Source organism: Pan troglodytes, chromosome 1 (assembly GCF_028858775.2).
Source record: "Pan troglodytes isolate AG18354 chromosome 1, NHGRI_mPanTro3-v2.0_pri, whole genome shotgun sequence".
NCBI lineage: Eukaryota > Metazoa > Chordata > Mammalia > Primates > Hominidae > Pan > Pan troglodytes.
In genome coordinates this window covers 142206486-142225193 of record NC_072398.2, presented here as the reverse complement: position 1 = coordinate 142225193, position 18708 = coordinate 142206486, and the positions used below count along the sequence as shown (strand labels likewise).

Here is an 18708-nt window from a genome sequence, read left to right as displayed (position 1 = left end):
CTTGTCTCCACAAAAATAAAAATTAATAAAATTTAAAAATAAAAAAATTAGCCAGGCTCGGTGGTGTGCACCTATGGTCCCAGCTACTCAGAAGGCTGAGGTGGGAGGATCACTTGAACTGGGGAGGTCATGGCTGCAGTGAGCCATGATCGTGCCACCTGCACTTCAGCCCAGGCCTGTTCCATAAAATAAAAAATACTGCATTTAACTTTCTTTGTTGTCACTGATAGAAAAACTTGAGCAATAACTGCTATGATACATAAATTGCACATATCTAGAAAAAAATTTCAGACTTAAAAAGCCATGATAGAATTAAAAAAAAAAAAAAAAAGCCACGGTAGAATTTTAAGTCGTATTTGAGTGATCTGGGGAGCCCAAGTTTTCCATTTACCTACAAGGAGGCCTTACCCGACAGAACACCACCCAGATAGAATGACTGAGCATCCAATCCAAGAATCAGAATCAGTAAACAAGAGTGTCACTGGCTTTATGAGTTCTGTTCAAACAGTATATTAGCTAAAGCTGCCTCCCACCCCAAATTCTTTTTTTCTAATCATAAAATGTAAGTCTTGGCAGTTACTAGAAAAGGCTATTTTGTAAAAATGGCTTTCACTGTGAAATTAACCAATTCCACAGATGATAGCAGGGTCAGAAAAATAGTGCCAGAGTTCCAGAAGCTGTAGAATTAATCTGATACTTTCAACACAGGATTAGTTAACCAAAGGCCAGGTGTGGATAACAGGAAACAGGTTGTCTTAGACTCTACACTCTAACACTACTCTTGGAAAAGTCAACATTGGCATGACTCAGTTTACACTTATGCAAAAATACTAATATCTACCTCACAGTGGTAATGAGAGACATAATTAGGGTCTGCAAGCATTTTTCAGGTCACAAGATTAAAGGCTGTTTCTGAGGGTACTGCATGCATTTCCTGTAGATATGAGTACAATGCATTCTTAAATATATACTAAAAAGCGACCTCCCAGCACATATAACTAATTTTCTTTGGCAAGATTTTCTTCAGAAGTACACAGGCAACGATATTTGTAAACAAATCCTTTAGCAGGGAACTAATCAACTCTTCCGATGGCTCTAGTTTCCACTTCCGAGGCCCGCTGTGATGGTAACCAACCAGGTTCCATCTGGCTTACCAATGCTGACGTTCCCAACTTCCTAGCTGTCAGATCGATAGGAACCTGAAACTAACTGTTTCCCGTTCCTTTGAAAAGGAGAAATTACGGACCCTCGGGTTGTTTGGGCCGTAGATGAAAAAAACAAGCGCCGGGGGGGGGGGCCGCGGGGGAGGAGAGAAGGGAGGGTGGGAGGAAGAGAAAATAAAGGGAGATTGAAATATTGGGAAAAGATAGGGCAAGGACTGGGGACATAGAAGCCCACCAGGACCCACATAGGGTGATGTCTACATAAGACTCCAGGGCAATAACGTCAACAGCTCGGTAACCCCTGCGACACCCTGACAGTCCTGCCGTCTGGAAGTGCCTTTGTCCCGGCCCGTCGGCCAGTCCCGCCGCTTCTCTCCCATACCCCTAGGCGCTCAGCCCTACGAGGCTGCCCGGAGGCCGCCTAAAAGCCGGCGGCGCTCGCGCCCGCCCCTCAGCTCGCCGGGCTCGGCGGGACATACTAACCGGCTGGTAGACGCCATCTTCACGGCGACTGCGGTGCCCGCAACAAGACACAACAGACACACCGAAAGCAGGAAGCGAATGTGGCGAAGAGACGCGCAGAGATGAGTTTTTATAGACGACTCACCCACGCAGTCGTAGCAGAGCAGGGCTACGGGTCGGGAGAAGGGCCAAGAACAGTGAGAGCCCATACGTCACGTGCTTTGCGATTTCTTACGTTCTTACTCCGTTTCTGTAATTTGCTATGTTGCTAAGCGAGTCAACGTAACTACCTAGGAAAAGTCTCATGGGAACCCTGCAAAGGGGCTACAACAGAGCTACTCTCAATCTGACAGTTAAAACCCAAAGAAAACCCTGGCTTCGTAGTGGTGCCAAAGCCTGCATCCCTAATAGACTAACCACCCCTTCCTCTCCCACCTTCTCACGGCTACCTTCTCACGGCCACCACCTACCCCGCCCCCAGCCCCCCACCCCGCGTCAGGCACTCCCATTTGAGCCAGTTCTTAGGTGCCCCAAGGGTGATTCTTTCTAAGAAATTTGAAATAAAAGGAGAAACTCACTTAGGTCATCCAGAACAGGTGTCTGTTCAGGATCTGTCATCAGCTAGCATGTTGTCTTCTTAGGCACGTCCTTTATACAGGTCATGTAAGTTTATATAGGTTATGGTATCTTGCCTTGCATACCCTTTTAGAATTGGCAGAAGATGAAACAAAACTACGTGAAACCAATGTGTACACAAGAGGCACGACGATATGGGCCATGCTCTGATCATTTTTTTTTTCATGGCCTTTGTAACGTTGGCTGATAGCTACATATAGAAAACTTGCGAGAACATCTAGATATTGCAAAATATCCCTAGATTTATTAATTAGCCAAACTAACGTCAAAATTGTAATACCACTATTACTAACAACAATAACAGTTACCGGTGGAGAGTATTCACGTTCTTGGCGTTTTGAACAAAGAACTGGACACAACGCACAAACTAAGGAAAGAATGAAGGAATAAAGGCAGAGATTTATTGAAAACGAAAAGGTAATACCAGCTCGAGTCCTTTTGCAGAATTTTCGGGGGTTTAAATACCCTCTAGAGGTTTCCCATTGGTTACATGGTGTACACCCTATGTAAATGAAGTAGTGGCTCCACAATCAGTCTGATTGGTTGTGGAAAGCAACCAATCAGAGGCTAAAGTGAAGTTACAAAGTTACACTCCTATGCAAACGTCTGATTGGTTGCAGAAAGCAACGAATTAGAGATACTTTCAATTTCACATCTGCCACACGGCTAAAGTGTGTGTGTGTGTGTGTGTGTGTGTGTGTGGTTGTGTAGTGGGGAGGGGGTTGCAAAGGGAGTAACGTCTGGTTCTTTTGTTACTTAGGTGTGGAAAGTTGGGGTTTTCCTTTTTTTTTTTTGAGACGGAGTCTTGCTCTGTCGCCCAGGCTGGAGTGCAGTGGCGCGATCTGGGCTCACTGCAAGCTCCGCCTGCCAGGTTCACGCCATTCTCCTGCCTCAGCCTCCCGAGTAGCTGGGACTACAGGAGCCTGCCACCACGCCCGGCTAATTTTGTTTTTGTATTTTTAGTAGAGACGGGGTTTCACCCTGTTAGCCAGGATGGTCTTGATCTCCTGACCTCGTCATCCGCCCGCCTTGGCCTCCCAAAGTGCTGGGATTACAGGCGTGAGCCACCGCGCCCGGCCGGGGTTTTCCATTTGATTTAGTTCTAGGAAATCAGTGTGAATCTGCCTTAGGTTCCCTGCCTTCAGACAGTATTCTCCTGCGGCAACACTTTGCTGACAACTATTCTTGAAAATACGGGGATTGGTATTTTCATGGTGGTTTTCATGGGGCTGAGAACTTAGAAGATAATGACTGCTTCCTTCATTTGGGGATGGGATTTAAATGTAATGGAGCACTCATTGTTTTCTTGAGAAGGTGGGAGATACTAGCTTCCTTAGAAAGAAAAAGGGGTGCGAGAGGCAGGATTTTAGGAACTCAAATCTAGGTGGGAACCGGGGAGCATGATTTCTTTTTTCTTTCCCAATCCCAATCTTCTATTTTGTAATTCTGTAATTTTAAAAACTTGACTGTACTCTTGTGGGGGTTTTTTCCTCCCTCAATATTTTTGTCAAGTGCAACCAGGAAAGGACTTGGGGGTGCTGCACCTCAGTCCAGTAGAGGTTTCATGGTAAAGCATCTTAACTTGGAGAAAGAGGAGGAATAAGACAACTGTGCATCTCTTAAGGATCCAGAACATGGACCTGCACCTAGTGGATTCATGGTAGGCATTCAATAATGTTTGTTGAAGGAAGAAATTGAAACCCTAGAAAAGGGAGGCAGCACTACTGGTTAAATTAACTCCTGCCCCACCTGGAGAGTCTCTTGTCTGTCATAAACTTGTAAGAATTTCTTTTGTATTAAAATAGAAGGCACCTTAGGTAAGCCATTCGTTTTCTTTTGTTAGTACAGCACTGGCAATTTACAAAGCATTTTAATCAACATAATCCCATTTAATATTTATTATTGATCTTGAGGTTAAAATACACACACATACACACACACACACACACACACACACACACACACAGCTGGGGTTTTATCACTTGGGAACCAATAACCTAACTAGCATTCACCAAAACTTCTGGTTTGTATAATAATTGTTACTTAAATTAATTATGTAAATTAAAATGATTTAAAGCAATGGTTTAAATTAATTCATCTTTTTACTTAGAAAGTTATTCGAAAAGTTTATATCACTACTGTGAAATCTCAAGTTGATGTGCTATAGTTCATTTTAAGTATAAAATGTTTTACATGACTAATAAATGATTTAAAAATGCTTGTGACCCACCTGGCATCGTGAATCACGCCTGTAATCCCAGCACGTTGGGAGGCCGAGGCAGGTGGATCACCTGAGGTCAGGAGTTCAAGACCAGCCTGGCCAACATGGTGAAACCCTGTCTCTCCCAAAAATACAGAAATTAGCCAGGTGTGTTGGCACACACCTGTAGTCCCAGCTACTTGGGAGGCTGAGGCAGGAGAATCGCTTGAACCCAGGAGGTGGAGGTTGCAGTGAACCAAGATTGCACCACTGCACTCCAGCCTGGGTGTCAGAGCGAGACAACATCTAAAAAAAAAAAAAAATGCTTGTGACCTAGCTAGATTTCTTTTTTAAAAATCAACTTTATTGAGATATAATTACATATAGTAAAATTCACCTGTTTAAAATTTAATGATTTTTGGCAACTGAGTTGTACAACCATCCCCGCAATCCTGTTTTAGCACATTTCCATCATCCCAATACGATCTTTTATGCCCATTTACATTATATGCCTATCCCATTTCCAGCCCCATGACCCGCTAATCTCTCTGTCTCTATGGATTTGCCTTTCTTGGGCTTTTCATATAAATGGAATCATATGATACGTCGTCTTTTGTGTCTGGATTATTTTACCTGTCATAATGTTTTAGAGGTTCATTAGATTTACCTCATGGTTTCACTTTTGAAAACATTTTTAAGTGTCTGCATGGTGATGTTGGAGAAGATGGCAATTCCCCAACTTAAGCAAGGCTTCAGAAATATTTGTTTGGAAATTAAAAGACATATTCTGTTGGACTAGGAAGAACAGAGGATTTGATGGAATGTATGAACAGACCAGATCCTGCTAGACTCTTTTGGAGATGGAAAAAGATGCCTAGGATATTAGACAAGCCTCATGTGCCTGGTGGCTATAAGACCATATGTATTGTTCCTAAAAATGTGAAGGTTTTTTAAATTTTTCAGATTTTAAAATTATGTTTGAGAATGTTCAAACACAAAAATGGGACAGAATAATGGGAATAATATTATAAATCCCCATCATACCCATCATCCTGATTAAACAGTTATCAAGATGTTGACACATTTGTTTCATGTATCCTTCTCTTTACTTCTCCGTTTGCTGAATTATTTTAAAACAAAGTTTATCTATTACCTGAACCCATATATACATTTATGTACATCTCTTAGAAATACGGACTTTTAAACCTTTTTTACATAGCAATATAATACTTACCAAGTCACCAGTGATATCTTAACACACCAAATTTTCAGCTGGAGCTGGTCCTGGGCCTGCTTCTTGGTTTGGTTTCACCAAGCAAAAGAGTAAGGCCCTGCTGAAGCCGAGGCAGTGCAATGGGGTCTGGAAGCCAAATTTCACCCTTCCAATATGAGAAATATCCCTCACCCCTACTTGCCCCTCCACAGTATTATGAGGGTACCTGCATTGCAGTGCATAGAGGCGAAGGGACTGGGAGGCTGGTGGAGCATCATAGAAATTGGAGAGCAATGTAGATTGCTTATCATTTGGAAGTTGGCTTTATTATGTCTGCATCTAAGTTTTTCTTTTTCTTTTTTTTCTGAGTGGAATAGATCTCTAACATGCAGGTTTTGCAGTACAGGTGTCCAAGGTTGTATTCTTAAAAATGGGACAGCTACACTTTTCTATTTTTAAGAATAATACATTCCTCACACACCTAATGCTGTGTAGTAGAAGCTTGGTGGGAGGGAGCCAGAGAGTGAAAAAAAGAGGGTCCCTGGAGAAGCTACAAGAAATAGTTGAGTTCTTTGAAGTAGGCTCCATCCAGGTCTTTATGCATCAGGCCTCTGCCAGGCACTTCACATTTTATCTTATCTACTTCTTGGTTATCTTGTCAGGCAAGTATTATTATTATTTCGCTTCTAAAGGCTTAGAGAGGTCAAGTAGGTAAATTTCCCAGGGTCACACAATAAGTTAGTGATGTAGGTTGAATTCACAGCCAGAAACGACTGATTCTAAAGTTTTCCTGCTTATGGCTGCCCATGGTGGCTCACTCCTGTAGTCCCAGCACTTTGGGAGGCCAAGGAGGGAGGATCATTTCAGCCCAGGAGTTTAAGACCAGCCTGGCTAACATAAAGAAACCCCATCTCTACAAAAAATATAAAAATTAGCCCGGTGTGGTGGCACGTCCCTGTAGTCCTAGCTACTTGGGAGGCTGAGGTGGGAGGATCACCTGAGTTCAAGGAAGTTGAGGCTGCAGTGAGCTGAGATCATGCCACTGCACTCCAGCCTGGGCACAAAGTGAAACTCTGTCTAAATAAAATAAAATAAAATAGGCCGGGCACAGTGGCTCACGCCTGTAATCCCAGCACTTTGGGAGGCCAAGGTGGGTGGATCACAAGGTCAGGAGTTTGAGACCAGCCTGGCTAATATGGTGAAACCTCATCTCTACAAAAAGTACAAACATTAGCCGGTTGTGGTGGTGGGCACTTGTAGTCCCAGCTACTAGGAAGGCTAAGGGAGGAGAATCACTTGAACTCAGGAGGCAGAGATTGCAGTGAGCTGAGATCGCACCACTGCACTCCAGCCTGGGTGACAGAGCAAGACTCTGTCTCAAAATAAATAAAATAAAATAAAATAAAATTTTCCTGCTTCTATGCATGCATACCATATAACTGTGATTGCAAGACTATATTTTAAGGCCCAAATTACTGTGCTGTGGAAAATACAGATTATATTTGTAGAAGTATTTACCATCTCTTTGATTTTTAAATAAGGGCTATAAAATTGTATTTAAATTTAGGTAGAAGTAGTAATCAAAATTAATAATCGTGATATTAAGAATAGTAGCAATCATTCATATTGTATTTATTTATGTGCCAGGTACTATTTTAAGGCTTTGCATATATTAACTCATTCAGTCTTTCCAACAACTTTATAAGTTGAGTACCATTATTGTCCCCACTTCACAGATGTAGAAAGTGAGGTACAGAATGGTTAAGGAACTAGCCTGAATTACATAGCTAGTAAATGGCAGAGCTGGGATTGCAGCCCTGACAAATTGGCACCAGAATCCATGTAGTATATCTCCTAATAGCAATACAATGTGCAGAAATATAGATACACAGATTTTAAGATCAAGAAATAGATTCCACAAGAAGTGTAACTGCAGCAATCATGTGGACTTGATTTTATGGGGCAGCTGTGATCCAAAATATTCTAGGCAGTTGTCTGCACAAGGACACTTGTGTTTGTCGGATCATGTGCTCCCTAAACTGAAATGTGCTTGGCTCATATCCCATTGCTAAATGTACTTGCATGCGTGATCCTGAATTTAACTGTTGTATTTGTTTCTTTACAGATTTATTTGAAACTCTGGTTTGGTGGTTAATACTAAGTGTCAACTTGATTGGATTGAAGCATGCCAAACTATTGATCCTGGGTGTGTCTGTGAGAGTGTCACCAAAGGAGATTAACATTTAAGTCAGGGGGCTGGGGAAGACAGACCCACCCTTAACCTGGTGGTCACAATCTAGTCAGCTGCCAGCTGCTATAAAGCAGGCAGAAAATCCTGAAAAGGTGAGACTGGCCTAGCCTCCCAGCCTCCATCTTTCTCCTGTGCTGGGTGCTTCCTGCTGTCAAACATCAGACTCCAAGTTCTTCAGTTTTGAGCTTTGGATTGGCTCTCCTTGCTCCTCAAGCTTGCAGTCAGCCTATTGTGGGACCTTCTGATCGTCTAAGTTAATACTTAATAAAATCCTATATATACACATATAGTTTGTGTGTGTATATATGTGTGTGTATATATATGTGTATATATATGCGTATATATGTGTGTGTGTGTATATATATGTATATATACGTATATATAGTTAGTTCTGTCCCTCTAGGGAACTCTGACTAATACAGATTTTAGTACCAGGAATGGTTCTAGAGGAACAGAATATTAAGGATGGAGTTCTTTCGTTGGTTTTTGGGTTTCTGAAGTTGGCTGCTTAATATGATTACACCCGAAATTGCTAAGGACTCTACTTCTAATAGTGTGGAGAACACTGATAGTACTTGGTGTGAACTGTTTAGAGAAATGCATTTGGCACTCCGGATTCACTGCTCATGAGAGGCAAGAAGTTTAGTGATTCTATACATAATACCTTTGACCATATGTGGAGAACCAAGGAACATTATGAAGCTGGTTGGTTGCTCCTAAGTTCAGTGGACAAAGTGATGAAAGAAAATGATGAACTTAGGAATTCTGTCTCCTGGCTTCAGAAGCAGATACTGAGCCTCAAATCTGCTGAGATTGCCCTGAGTGAGAGTCTTGTTTTTTTTGAGACAGAGTCTTGCTCTGTCGCCTAGGCTGGAGTGCACTGGTGCGATCTCAGCTCACTGTAACCTCTGCTTCCCGGGTTCAAGCAGTTCTCCTGCCTCAGCCTCCTGAGTAGCTGGGATTATAGGCATGCACCACCATGCCCGGCTAATTTTTGTATTTTTAGTAGAGATGGGGTTTCACCGTGTTGGTCAAGCTGGTCTTGAACTCCTGACCTTGTGATCCACCTGCCTCAGCCTCCCAAAGTGCTAGGATTACAGGTGTGAGCCACCATGCCCTGCCTGAGTAAGAGTCTTATGTCCTGTAAAGAAAGAGTTGAAATTGTGGAAAAACAGACACAAGCTCTTATGTGAGTGACTGACATGCAATGAAAGGTGCATGCACAGCCTCACCAGGTGTCTACTGTTAAAGTGAGATTGATTGGAAAATAATGGGACCCTGCAACTTGGAATGGGGACATGTGGGAGGACCCTGATGAAGCTGGGGACACTGAGTTTGTAAACTCCGATGAACCTTGTTTGCAAGAAGAACCAGCTTTTCCATCTCCAGTAGTGGCAACATCCCCTCCCTGACCCATGCTGCCATCAGCCTTTGCACCTTTGTCTGAGTAGATGAACCCTGTGCTGCCTGATGTTACAGTGATGGCCTCTCCTGGGGCAATTGCCAGGCAAAAAAAAATGTTGATTCTCCTCAGGAGCCACCCCCAACAACCCTGTTTGCTTCTAGACCTATAATTAGACTAAAGTCCTGGTGAGCCCCTAGAGGTGAGGTTCAGCGTGTGAACTATGAGGTGGTGTGCTATACTCAAAAAGAACTGCTTGAGTTTTCTAATTTATATGAACAGAAATCTGGAGAACAGTCATGGGAATGAATATTAAGGGTATGGGATAATGGTGGAAGAAACATAGAGTTGGATCAGGCTGAATTTATTGATTTGGGCCCACTAAATAGGGACTCTACATTTAATGTTGCAGCTCAGGGAGTTTAAAAAGGTTCTAATAGTTTATTTGCTTGGTTAGCTGAAAGATGGATTAAAAGATGGCCCACTGTGAGTGAGCTGGAAATGCCTGATCTCCCTTGGTTTAATGTAGAGGAAGGGATCCCAAGGCTTAGGGAGATTGGGATGGTGGCGTGGACTAGTCACTTTAGACCCACTCATCCCAGCTGGGAGGGTCCAGAAGATGTACCCTTAGACCAACGCTTTGCGAAATAGATTTGTGAGGGCAGCACCTGCATCTTTGAAGAGCCCTGTAATTGCTCTTCTCTGTATGTCAGATCTAACAGTGGAAACTGCAGGCACCCAACTGAAAATTTAAATACAATGGGAATAATTGGATCCTGAGGTGGTAGGGACCAAGTGGTGGCACTCAACCGTCAAAGGCAAGGTGGGCGTAGCTACTCTAATGGGCAGCAGAGACAAAGCAGCAATAAGAATAGTCTGACTCGTGAAGAGCTCTGGCATTGGCTAATTAATCACGGTGTTCCTAGAAGTGAAATTGTTAGGAAGCCTACTGCATTCCTACTTAATTTATGTAAGCAGAAAACTTTCAGGTCGAATGGACTGAAGACTAATTTGAATTATAAAAACAGAGAATGACAGCACCTCGATCAATTTCCAGACTTGAGCCAGTTTACAGACCCAGAACCCCTTGAAGGAAGGGGAGGCCGGGTCCTCTTGAGGAAGGACCCCACTACATTACCGACAACTTACGCAGTGAATTTTTCTCCCACCCTTCCCCAAGGAGACCTCCAGCCTTTTACCAGGGTAATTGTGCCCTGGGGAAAGGGAAATGATCAGACATTTCGGGGACTACTGGACACTGGCTCCAAGAGCTGACATTGATTCCAGAGGACCCAAAACATCATATGTGGTTCTCCAGTTAAAGTAGGGACTTCTAGGGGTCAGTTAATTAATGGAGTTTTAGCTCATGTCTGACTTACAGTGGGTCCCTGGACTCATCCTGTGGTCATTTCCCCTGTGCCATAATGGATAATTGGCCTAGACAGACTTAGCAGCTAGCAGAACCTCTGCATTGGCTCCCTGACTGGTAGGGTGAGGGCTATTATGGTGGGAAAGGCCAAATAGAAGCCATTAGAGCTGCCTCTACCTAGAAAAATAGTAAATCAAAAACAATACCACATCCCTGGAGGGGCTGCAGAGATTAGTACCACCATCAAGGACTTGAAAGATGCAGGGGTGGTGATTCCCACCACATCCCCATTCAACTCTTGCATTTGGCCTGTGCAGAAGATGGATGGATCTTGGAGAATGACAGTGGATTATCATTAAGTTTAACCAAGCACTGACTTCAATTGCAGCTGCTGTACCAGATGTGGTTTCATTGCTTGAGCAAATTAACATATCTCCTGGTACCTGGTATGAGCCATTAACTTGGCAAATGCCTTTTTCTCCATTCCTGTCCAAAAGGTTCACCACAAGCAATTTGCCTTCAGCTGGCAAGGCCAGCAGTATACCTTTACTGTCCTACCTCAGGGGCATATCAACTCTCCAGCTTTGTGTCAGAATCTTATTCGAAGAGACCTTGATCGGTTTTTGCTTCTGTAATATATCACACTAGTCCGTTATGTTGATGGCATTATGCTGATTGGATCCAAGGAGCAAGAAGTAGCAAACACACTGGACTTACTGGTGAGACATTTGCATGCCAGAAGATGGGAAATAAATCTGACTAAAATTCAGGGATCTTCTACCTTAGTAAAATTTCTAGAGGTCCAGTGGTGTGGGGCCTGGCGAAATAGTCCTTCTAAGTTGAAGGGTAAGTTACTGCATTTGGCCCCTCCTACAACCAAGAAGGAGGCACAACACCTAGTGGGCCTACCCGGATTTTGGAGGCAACACATTCCATATTTGGGTGTGTTACTCTGACCCATTTATTGAGTGATCCGAAAGGCTGCCAGTTTTGAGTGGGGTTCAGAACAGGAGAAGGCTCGGCAACAGGTCCAGGCTGCTGTGAAAGCTGCACTGCCACTTGGGCCATATGACTCACCAGATCCAATGGTGCTTGAGGTGTCAGTGGCAGATACGGATGCTGTGTGGAGTCTTTTGCAGGCCCCCATAGGTGAATCACGGTAAAGGCCTCTAGGATTTTGGAACAGGGCCCTGCCATCTTCTGCAGATAATTACTCTCCTTTTGAGAGACAGCTCTTGTCTTGTTACTGGGCTTTGGTGGAAACTGATTGACTACGGCTCATGAAGTCACCATGCATCCTAAACTGCCTATCATGAACCGGGTGCTTTCTGGCCCATCTAGTTATAAAGTGAGTCGTGTACAGCAGCATTCCATCATCAAATGGAAGTGGCATATATGTGGTCAGGCTTGAGCAGGTCCTGAAGGCACAAATAAGTTACATGAGAAAGTGGCTCAAATGCCCATGGTCTCCACTCCTGCCACCCTGCCTTCTCTTCTCCAGCCTGCACCGATGGCCTCATGGGGAGTTCCCTATGATCAGTTGACAGAGGAAGAGAAGACTAGGGCCTGGTTCACAGATGGTTCTGCATGATATGCAGGCACCACCTGAAAGTGGACAGCTGCAGCACTACAGCCCCTTTCTTGGACATCCCTAAAGGACAGCGGTGAAGCCAAATCTTCCCAGTGGGCAGCACTTCAAGCAGTGCATCTGGTTGCGCACTTTGCATGGAAGTAGAAATGGCCAGATGTGCAATTATATACTGATTAATGGGCTGTAGCCAATGGTTTGGCTGGATGGTCAGGGACTTGGAAGAAGCATGATTGGAAAATTGGTGACAAAGAAATTTGGGGAAGAGGTATGTTGATGGGCCTCTCTGAGTGGTGAAAAACTGTGAAGACATTTGCATCCCATGTGAGTGCTCACCAATGGATGATTTCAGCAGAGGAGGATTTTAATAATCAAGTGGATAACCCCTTCTGTGGATGCCACTCAGCCTCTTTCCCCCAGCCACCCCTGTCATCGCCCAATGGGCCCATGAACAAAGTGGCCATGGGGGCAGGAATGGAGGTTACGGATGGGCTCAACAAAATGGACTTCCACTCCCGAAGGCTGACTTGACTACAGCTACTGCTGAATGCCCAATTTGCCACCAGCAGAGACCAACACTGAGCCCTTGATATGGCACCATTCCTTGGGGTGATCAGCCAGCCACCTGGTGGCAGGTTGATTATATTGGACCTCTTACATCATGGAAAGGGCAGAGGTTTGTCCTCACTGGAATAGACACTTACTCCAGATATGGGTTTGTCTATCCTGCACGCAATGCTTCTGCCAAGACTAACACCCGTGGACTCACAGAATGCCTTATCCACTGTCGTGATATTCCACACAGCATTGCCTCTGACCAAGGCACTCACTTTATGGCTAAAGAAGTGCAGCAGTGGGCTTATGCTCACGGAATTCACTGGCCTTACCTTGTTCCCCATCATCCTGAAGGAGCTGGATTGACAGAATGGTGGAATGACCTTTTGAAGTCACAATTACGATGCCAACTAGGTGACAAAACTTTGCAGGGCTGGGGCAAAGTTCTCCAGAAGGCCGTGTGTGCTCTGAATCAGTATCCAATGTATGGTAGTGTTTTTCCCATACCCAGGATTCATGCGTCCAGGAATCAAGGGGAGGAAGTGGAAGTGGCACCACTCACCATCACCCCTAGTGATCCACTAGCAACATTTTTGCTTCCTGTTCCTGCAACATTACTTTCTGCTGGCCTAGAGGTCTTAGTTCCAGAGGGAGGTACGCTGCCACCAGGAGACACAACAATGATTCCATTAAATTGGAAGTTAAGATTGCCACCTGGACACTTTGGGCTCCTGCTACCTTTAAGTCAACAGGCTAAGAAGGAAGTTACAGTGTTGGCTGCGGTGATTGATCCAGACTATCAAGATTAAATCAATATACTACTCCATAATGGAGGTAAGGAAGATTATGCATGGAATACGGAGATCCATTAGGGTGTCTCTTAGTATTACCATGCCCTGTGATAAAGGTCAATGGGAAACTACAACAGTTCAATCCAGGCAGGACTACAAATGGCCCAGACCCCTCAGGAATGAAGGTTTGGGTCACTCCACTAGGAAAGAAACCACAGCCTGCTGAGGTGCTTGCTGAAGGCAAAGAAAATATCAAATGGGTAGTAGAAGAATGTAGTCATCAAGACCAGCTACTACCACATGACCAGCTGCAACAACGAGGAATATAGCTCTCATGAATATTTCTCCCTTCTTTTGTTAAAAAACATGTTTGTGCGTGTATACACTTCACTAAGAAAATATCCTCATTTTATTTCCTTTTCCTTTATCATGTGACATAAGATTTATTGACTTCATGGCAGCATTTAAGTATCGTTAACTTTATGTAAGAGTATTTGGATTGGGGATTGGTGCATTTCCGGTTGTACAAAGGATAGTTGTATTATGTTAGGGGTAATTATGACCTTATTATTGTCTTTATTTGAAGATTATGTATGATCTCAGGAGATGCATATGGGTTCAAGTTGACAAGGGGTGGACTTGTGATGGTTAATACTGAGTGTCAACTTGGTTGGATTGAAGGATGCAAAGTATTGTTCCTGGGTGTGTCTGTGAGGGTGTCGCCAGAGATTAACATTTAAGTCAGGGGGCTGGGGAAGACAGACCTACCCTTAATCTGGTGGGCACAATCTAGTCAGCTGCCAGTGAACATAAAGCAGGCAGAAAAACCTGAAAAGGCAAGACTGGCCTAGCCTCCCAGCCTCCATCTTTCTCCCATGCTGGATGCTTCCTGCTCAAACATCAGACTCCAAGTTCTTCAGTTTTGAGACTCAGACTGACCCTCCTTGCTCCTTAAGCTTGCAGACAGCCTATTGTGGGACCTTCTGATCGTGTAAGTTAATACTTAATAAACTCCCCTTTATATATATATATTATATATAATATATATTATATATTATATATAATATATATATTATATATTATATATAATATATATAATATATAATATATAATATATATATTATATATTATATATATATATATATGTATGTATCCTGTCTCCTATTAGTTCTGTCCCTCTAGGGAACCCTGACTAATACATCTGGTTTCCCAATATTGGTGGATTGTCTTCCAGGTGAGAATAAATCTAACTTTTCATTGGGAAAAGCCAGCAGTTTCTCCAAGTGCTGGGAGGTAGAATATAGTCTTAAAACATTAATAATCTATAAATAGAAAATATTAACTGTTGTCTCCTCACAGATTTGGGGAGGAATATTGCTAGAAATTAATTCACTTCTTAATTCAATTTTCAGTGAGCAGTGGTTTTCTTTTAGACCTAAACTGCTCTTATAAAAACAGCAAAACTCATAAGTGGAGAGGGAGGCCAGGGGATGGGGATGATAAAAGAAAATAAGAAAAAAACAAAACAAAACAACCCTAAAGGTTTCACATTAATAGCTTGTGACTTTTAAAATTAATATCTTTTTCCAAAAAGATATGATTTTGCATTAAGTATACGACTTCAAAACTTTTGCCACACTATTTAGTGTTGTTTTATCATACATCCTGTAGTTAATATTTTCCACAAAATAACAACTTTCTCATTTCAATTCTCCAGCCTCAGCCTCCCCAGTAGCTGGGATTACAGGTGCCTGCCACCATGTCCAGCAAATTTTTGGATTTTTAGTAGAGACAGGGTTTCACAATATTGGCTAGGGTAGTCTGGAACTCCTGACCTCAAGTGATCCAGCTGCCTCGGCCTCCCAAAGTGCTGGGATTACAGGCATGAGCCACCGCGCCCAGGCTCAAGTAGGCTTATTTTAGCCTAGATAAGGTTTGCCTTTTGCCTTTAAAGTCCTATTAATCAAGTGCCCTGATGAGCTACTGGGGGAAAATGAGAAGGTAGAGTGTGTTCATATTCATGTGACCTGTTACTTTCTTAAAGAATGCATTTTCGTATTACGTTTTTATTGCTTCCGTGAATATCACGTGCTAAAAGCCTTATTGTGTAAAATGAGTACCTCTTTGCAGATTATATAATATTATTTGAATCTTAAAACTCTGAAAGTACTAATTATAAAGTGTGGTCATGTGATGAGAAAATAAAACTGCTTCTCTTATTACTGTATTGCATTGCTCACAACATTATAAATTGATACAACCCTTTTAAAAAAGCAAGTTTGCAATACTCCAAAAATGATTCAGCTTTTACAGCTCCATGAGCCAGTAATTCCACTTCTGAGAACTGAAATGAGGAAATAATCTAAAATATGGAATGCTATGTTCATGAAAATGTCCATTGCCATGTTATTTATAATAATATAAAATTGGAAGCAAGAAGAAAAAAATTGGAAGCAAGGTAAATGCTAAAAATAGAAAACTTGTAACTTTAGTTATAATATAAAACAGGAAGCAACCTTTATGTTTGAAATACAGGGGCCAGGCACGGTGGCTCACGCCTGTAATCCAAGCACTTTGGGAGGCCGAGGCAGGCAGATTGCCTGAGCTCAGGAGTTCGAGACCAGCCTGGGCAATGCGGTGAAACCCCGTCTCTACTAAAATACAGAAGAAAAAAAAATTAGCCAGATGTGGTGGCGTGTGCCTGTAATCCCAGCTACTCAGGAGGCTGAGACAGGAGAATCACTGGAACTCAGGAGGCAGAGGTTGCAGTGAGCCAAGATTGCACCACTGCAATCCAGCCTGGGTGACAGAGCGAGATGCCGTCTCAAAAAACAAACAAACAAACAAAAAACAAAGAAAAGGAATGGGGGAATGATATACAGAAGGTCCCCAACATCTTAGTTCTATTTAGATGTTAAAACCAATCCATGTACCAAGGACTTTTTTTTTCTTTTTTTTTTTTTTGAGATGGAGTCTCACTCTGTTGCCCAGGCTGGAGTGCAGTTGTGCAATCTCTGCTCACTGCAACCTCCGCCTCCCAGGTTCAAGCGATTCTCCTGCCTTAGCTTCCCAAGTAGCTGGGACTACAGGCGCGTGCCACCACGCCTGGCTAATTTTTGAATTTTTAGTAGAGATGGTGTTTCACCGTATTAGCCAGGTTGGTCTCAAACTCTTGACCTTGTGATCTGCCCACCTCGGCCTCCCAAAGTGCTGGGATTACAGATGTGAGCCGCTGCCACACACACACAGTTTTAGAGGTAGTATTTGGTTCACTATAAAAAACACAGGGGACTTTTATTGGGGTGGGTTTTTTTCAAGTTAAAAAAGAAGTTGACCTGAATGTACATTTGCTATTAAAACACACAATGGGTTAGCCATCTTCCACTGAATTAAATTACTTTAGTCTATAGAATTTGCATCAAATGTAGTATAAAAGCTGCATAAAAGTTCATGCTGCTTTTTGCATTCATCTGTTTTGTTTTGCTTTTTTCTGACATGGAGTCTGACTCACTCTCTTGCCTAGGCTGGAGTGCAGTGATCTTGGCTCACTGCAACCTCCGTCTCCTGGGTTCAAGCAATGCTCCTGCCTCGGCCTCCCGAATACCTGGGACTACACGTGTGTGCCACTATCCCTGGTTATTTTTTTTTATTTTTAGTAGAGTCGGGGTTTCACCATGTTGGCCAGGCTGGTCTTGAACTCCTGACCTCAAGTGATCCACCCACCTTAGCCTCCCAAAGTGCTGGGATTACAGGCGTGAGCCACTGCACCTGGCTGCATTCATCTGTTTTAATTCAGTATTTTGACTAACCAAGCTACTTTCATGGCACTCTTATCAAATGCTCACCCTAAACATGTCTGTGGGTTATCATGTTTATACTTTCAGTTATGTTAAACTCTGGTTGTAGCCTACATTATTGTGTATTTTGCAAATGAGGGGTTGGTTATATCTTTCTACTCTCTTTTCTGTTATGTAGAAACTAATGCTAAAAGAACTGTTTTCCCCAAACCCAAGGTCAAGAGCAGCTTGCTTTTACAATAGAGATCCTGAAAATTCCCCACGAAGGTAAATGGTTCCAAATCTAAATATCTAAAATAACTAGATATATTTGGTTCTTTCACATTTTCCTCAAATTTGTTTCAGAGTAATGCGATACGACCCACACTTCAAGTTAATGAGAATTTAGTTTTATCTTGCTTTCAAACAACTAAATTAGGCCGTGATAGCTCATGCCTTTGAGTACATTTATTTGCAACTCAAAAGTACTTGGACTTAGTAACATGGAAATATGTTAGTTCACTTAATTTATTAGGAAATAAGGAAAGAGAAAGATTGTGTATCTTCTTAAGATCTTTCATTGAGCATTGTAGACAGCTACTCTCATTTCCTGAACAAAAGACTATGCCAGAAAACAGAACTGGGGCATCAGTGCTGTATCCATACAGCTAGTCATTCAGTTCCCCAACTTCCCATGCTCCTTCCCACATTAACACCTTGGTCAGAAGAAGGTGACATTTACAGCTTAGGTGACACTACCATGTTGCAGTTGGTTAAGCAAGCACAGGGCCTGCCAGTATTTTTTTTTTTTTTTTTTTTTGAGACGGAGTCTCGCTCCTTCGCTAGGCTGGCGTGCAGTGGCGTGATCTCGGCTCACTGCAACCTGCACCTCCCAGGTTCAAGCGGTTCTCCTGCCTCAGCCTCCTGAGTAGCTAGGACTGCAGGCACATGCCACCATGACCAGCTAATTTTTGTATTTTTAGTAGAGACAGGGTTTCACCATGTTGGCCAAGATGGTCTCGATCTCTTGAGCTCATGATCTGCCTGCCTTGGCCTCCCAAAATGCTGGGATTACAGGCGTGAGCCACTGCGCCTGGGGCCTGCCAGTATTTTTTTAAGCAAGTATTTCTTAAACAAATATTTTATTTGGGGATATTTAAATTATTCAAACTTCCAAGCACAGGAAAAATTGTATTAATATTTTCATATGGCCTAATATATAATTTGCATTATTCAAATTCATGTTAAATGCATCCATATTGTACCCATGTATATTAATCTATTTATGCATTTTTGTCTTAA

General features: G+C 42.8%; 1 protein-coding gene across 1 annotated transcript in view; it reads right to left on the bottom strand.

Moving 5' to 3' along the window:
* GTF2B (general transcription factor IIB) overlaps window positions 1–1851 on the bottom strand; it is a 39222-nt gene extending 37371 nt beyond the window's left edge. The window contains exon 1 of the mRNA XM_001147170.6: window positions 1647–1851. Coding sequence (XP_001147170.3) covers window positions 1647–1834 — 188 coding nt within the window. The 5' untranslated portion in view covers window positions 1835–1851. The remainder of the gene's footprint in view (window positions 1–1646) is intronic.
* Between the last annotated feature and the right edge of the window lie 16857 nt (window positions 1852–18708).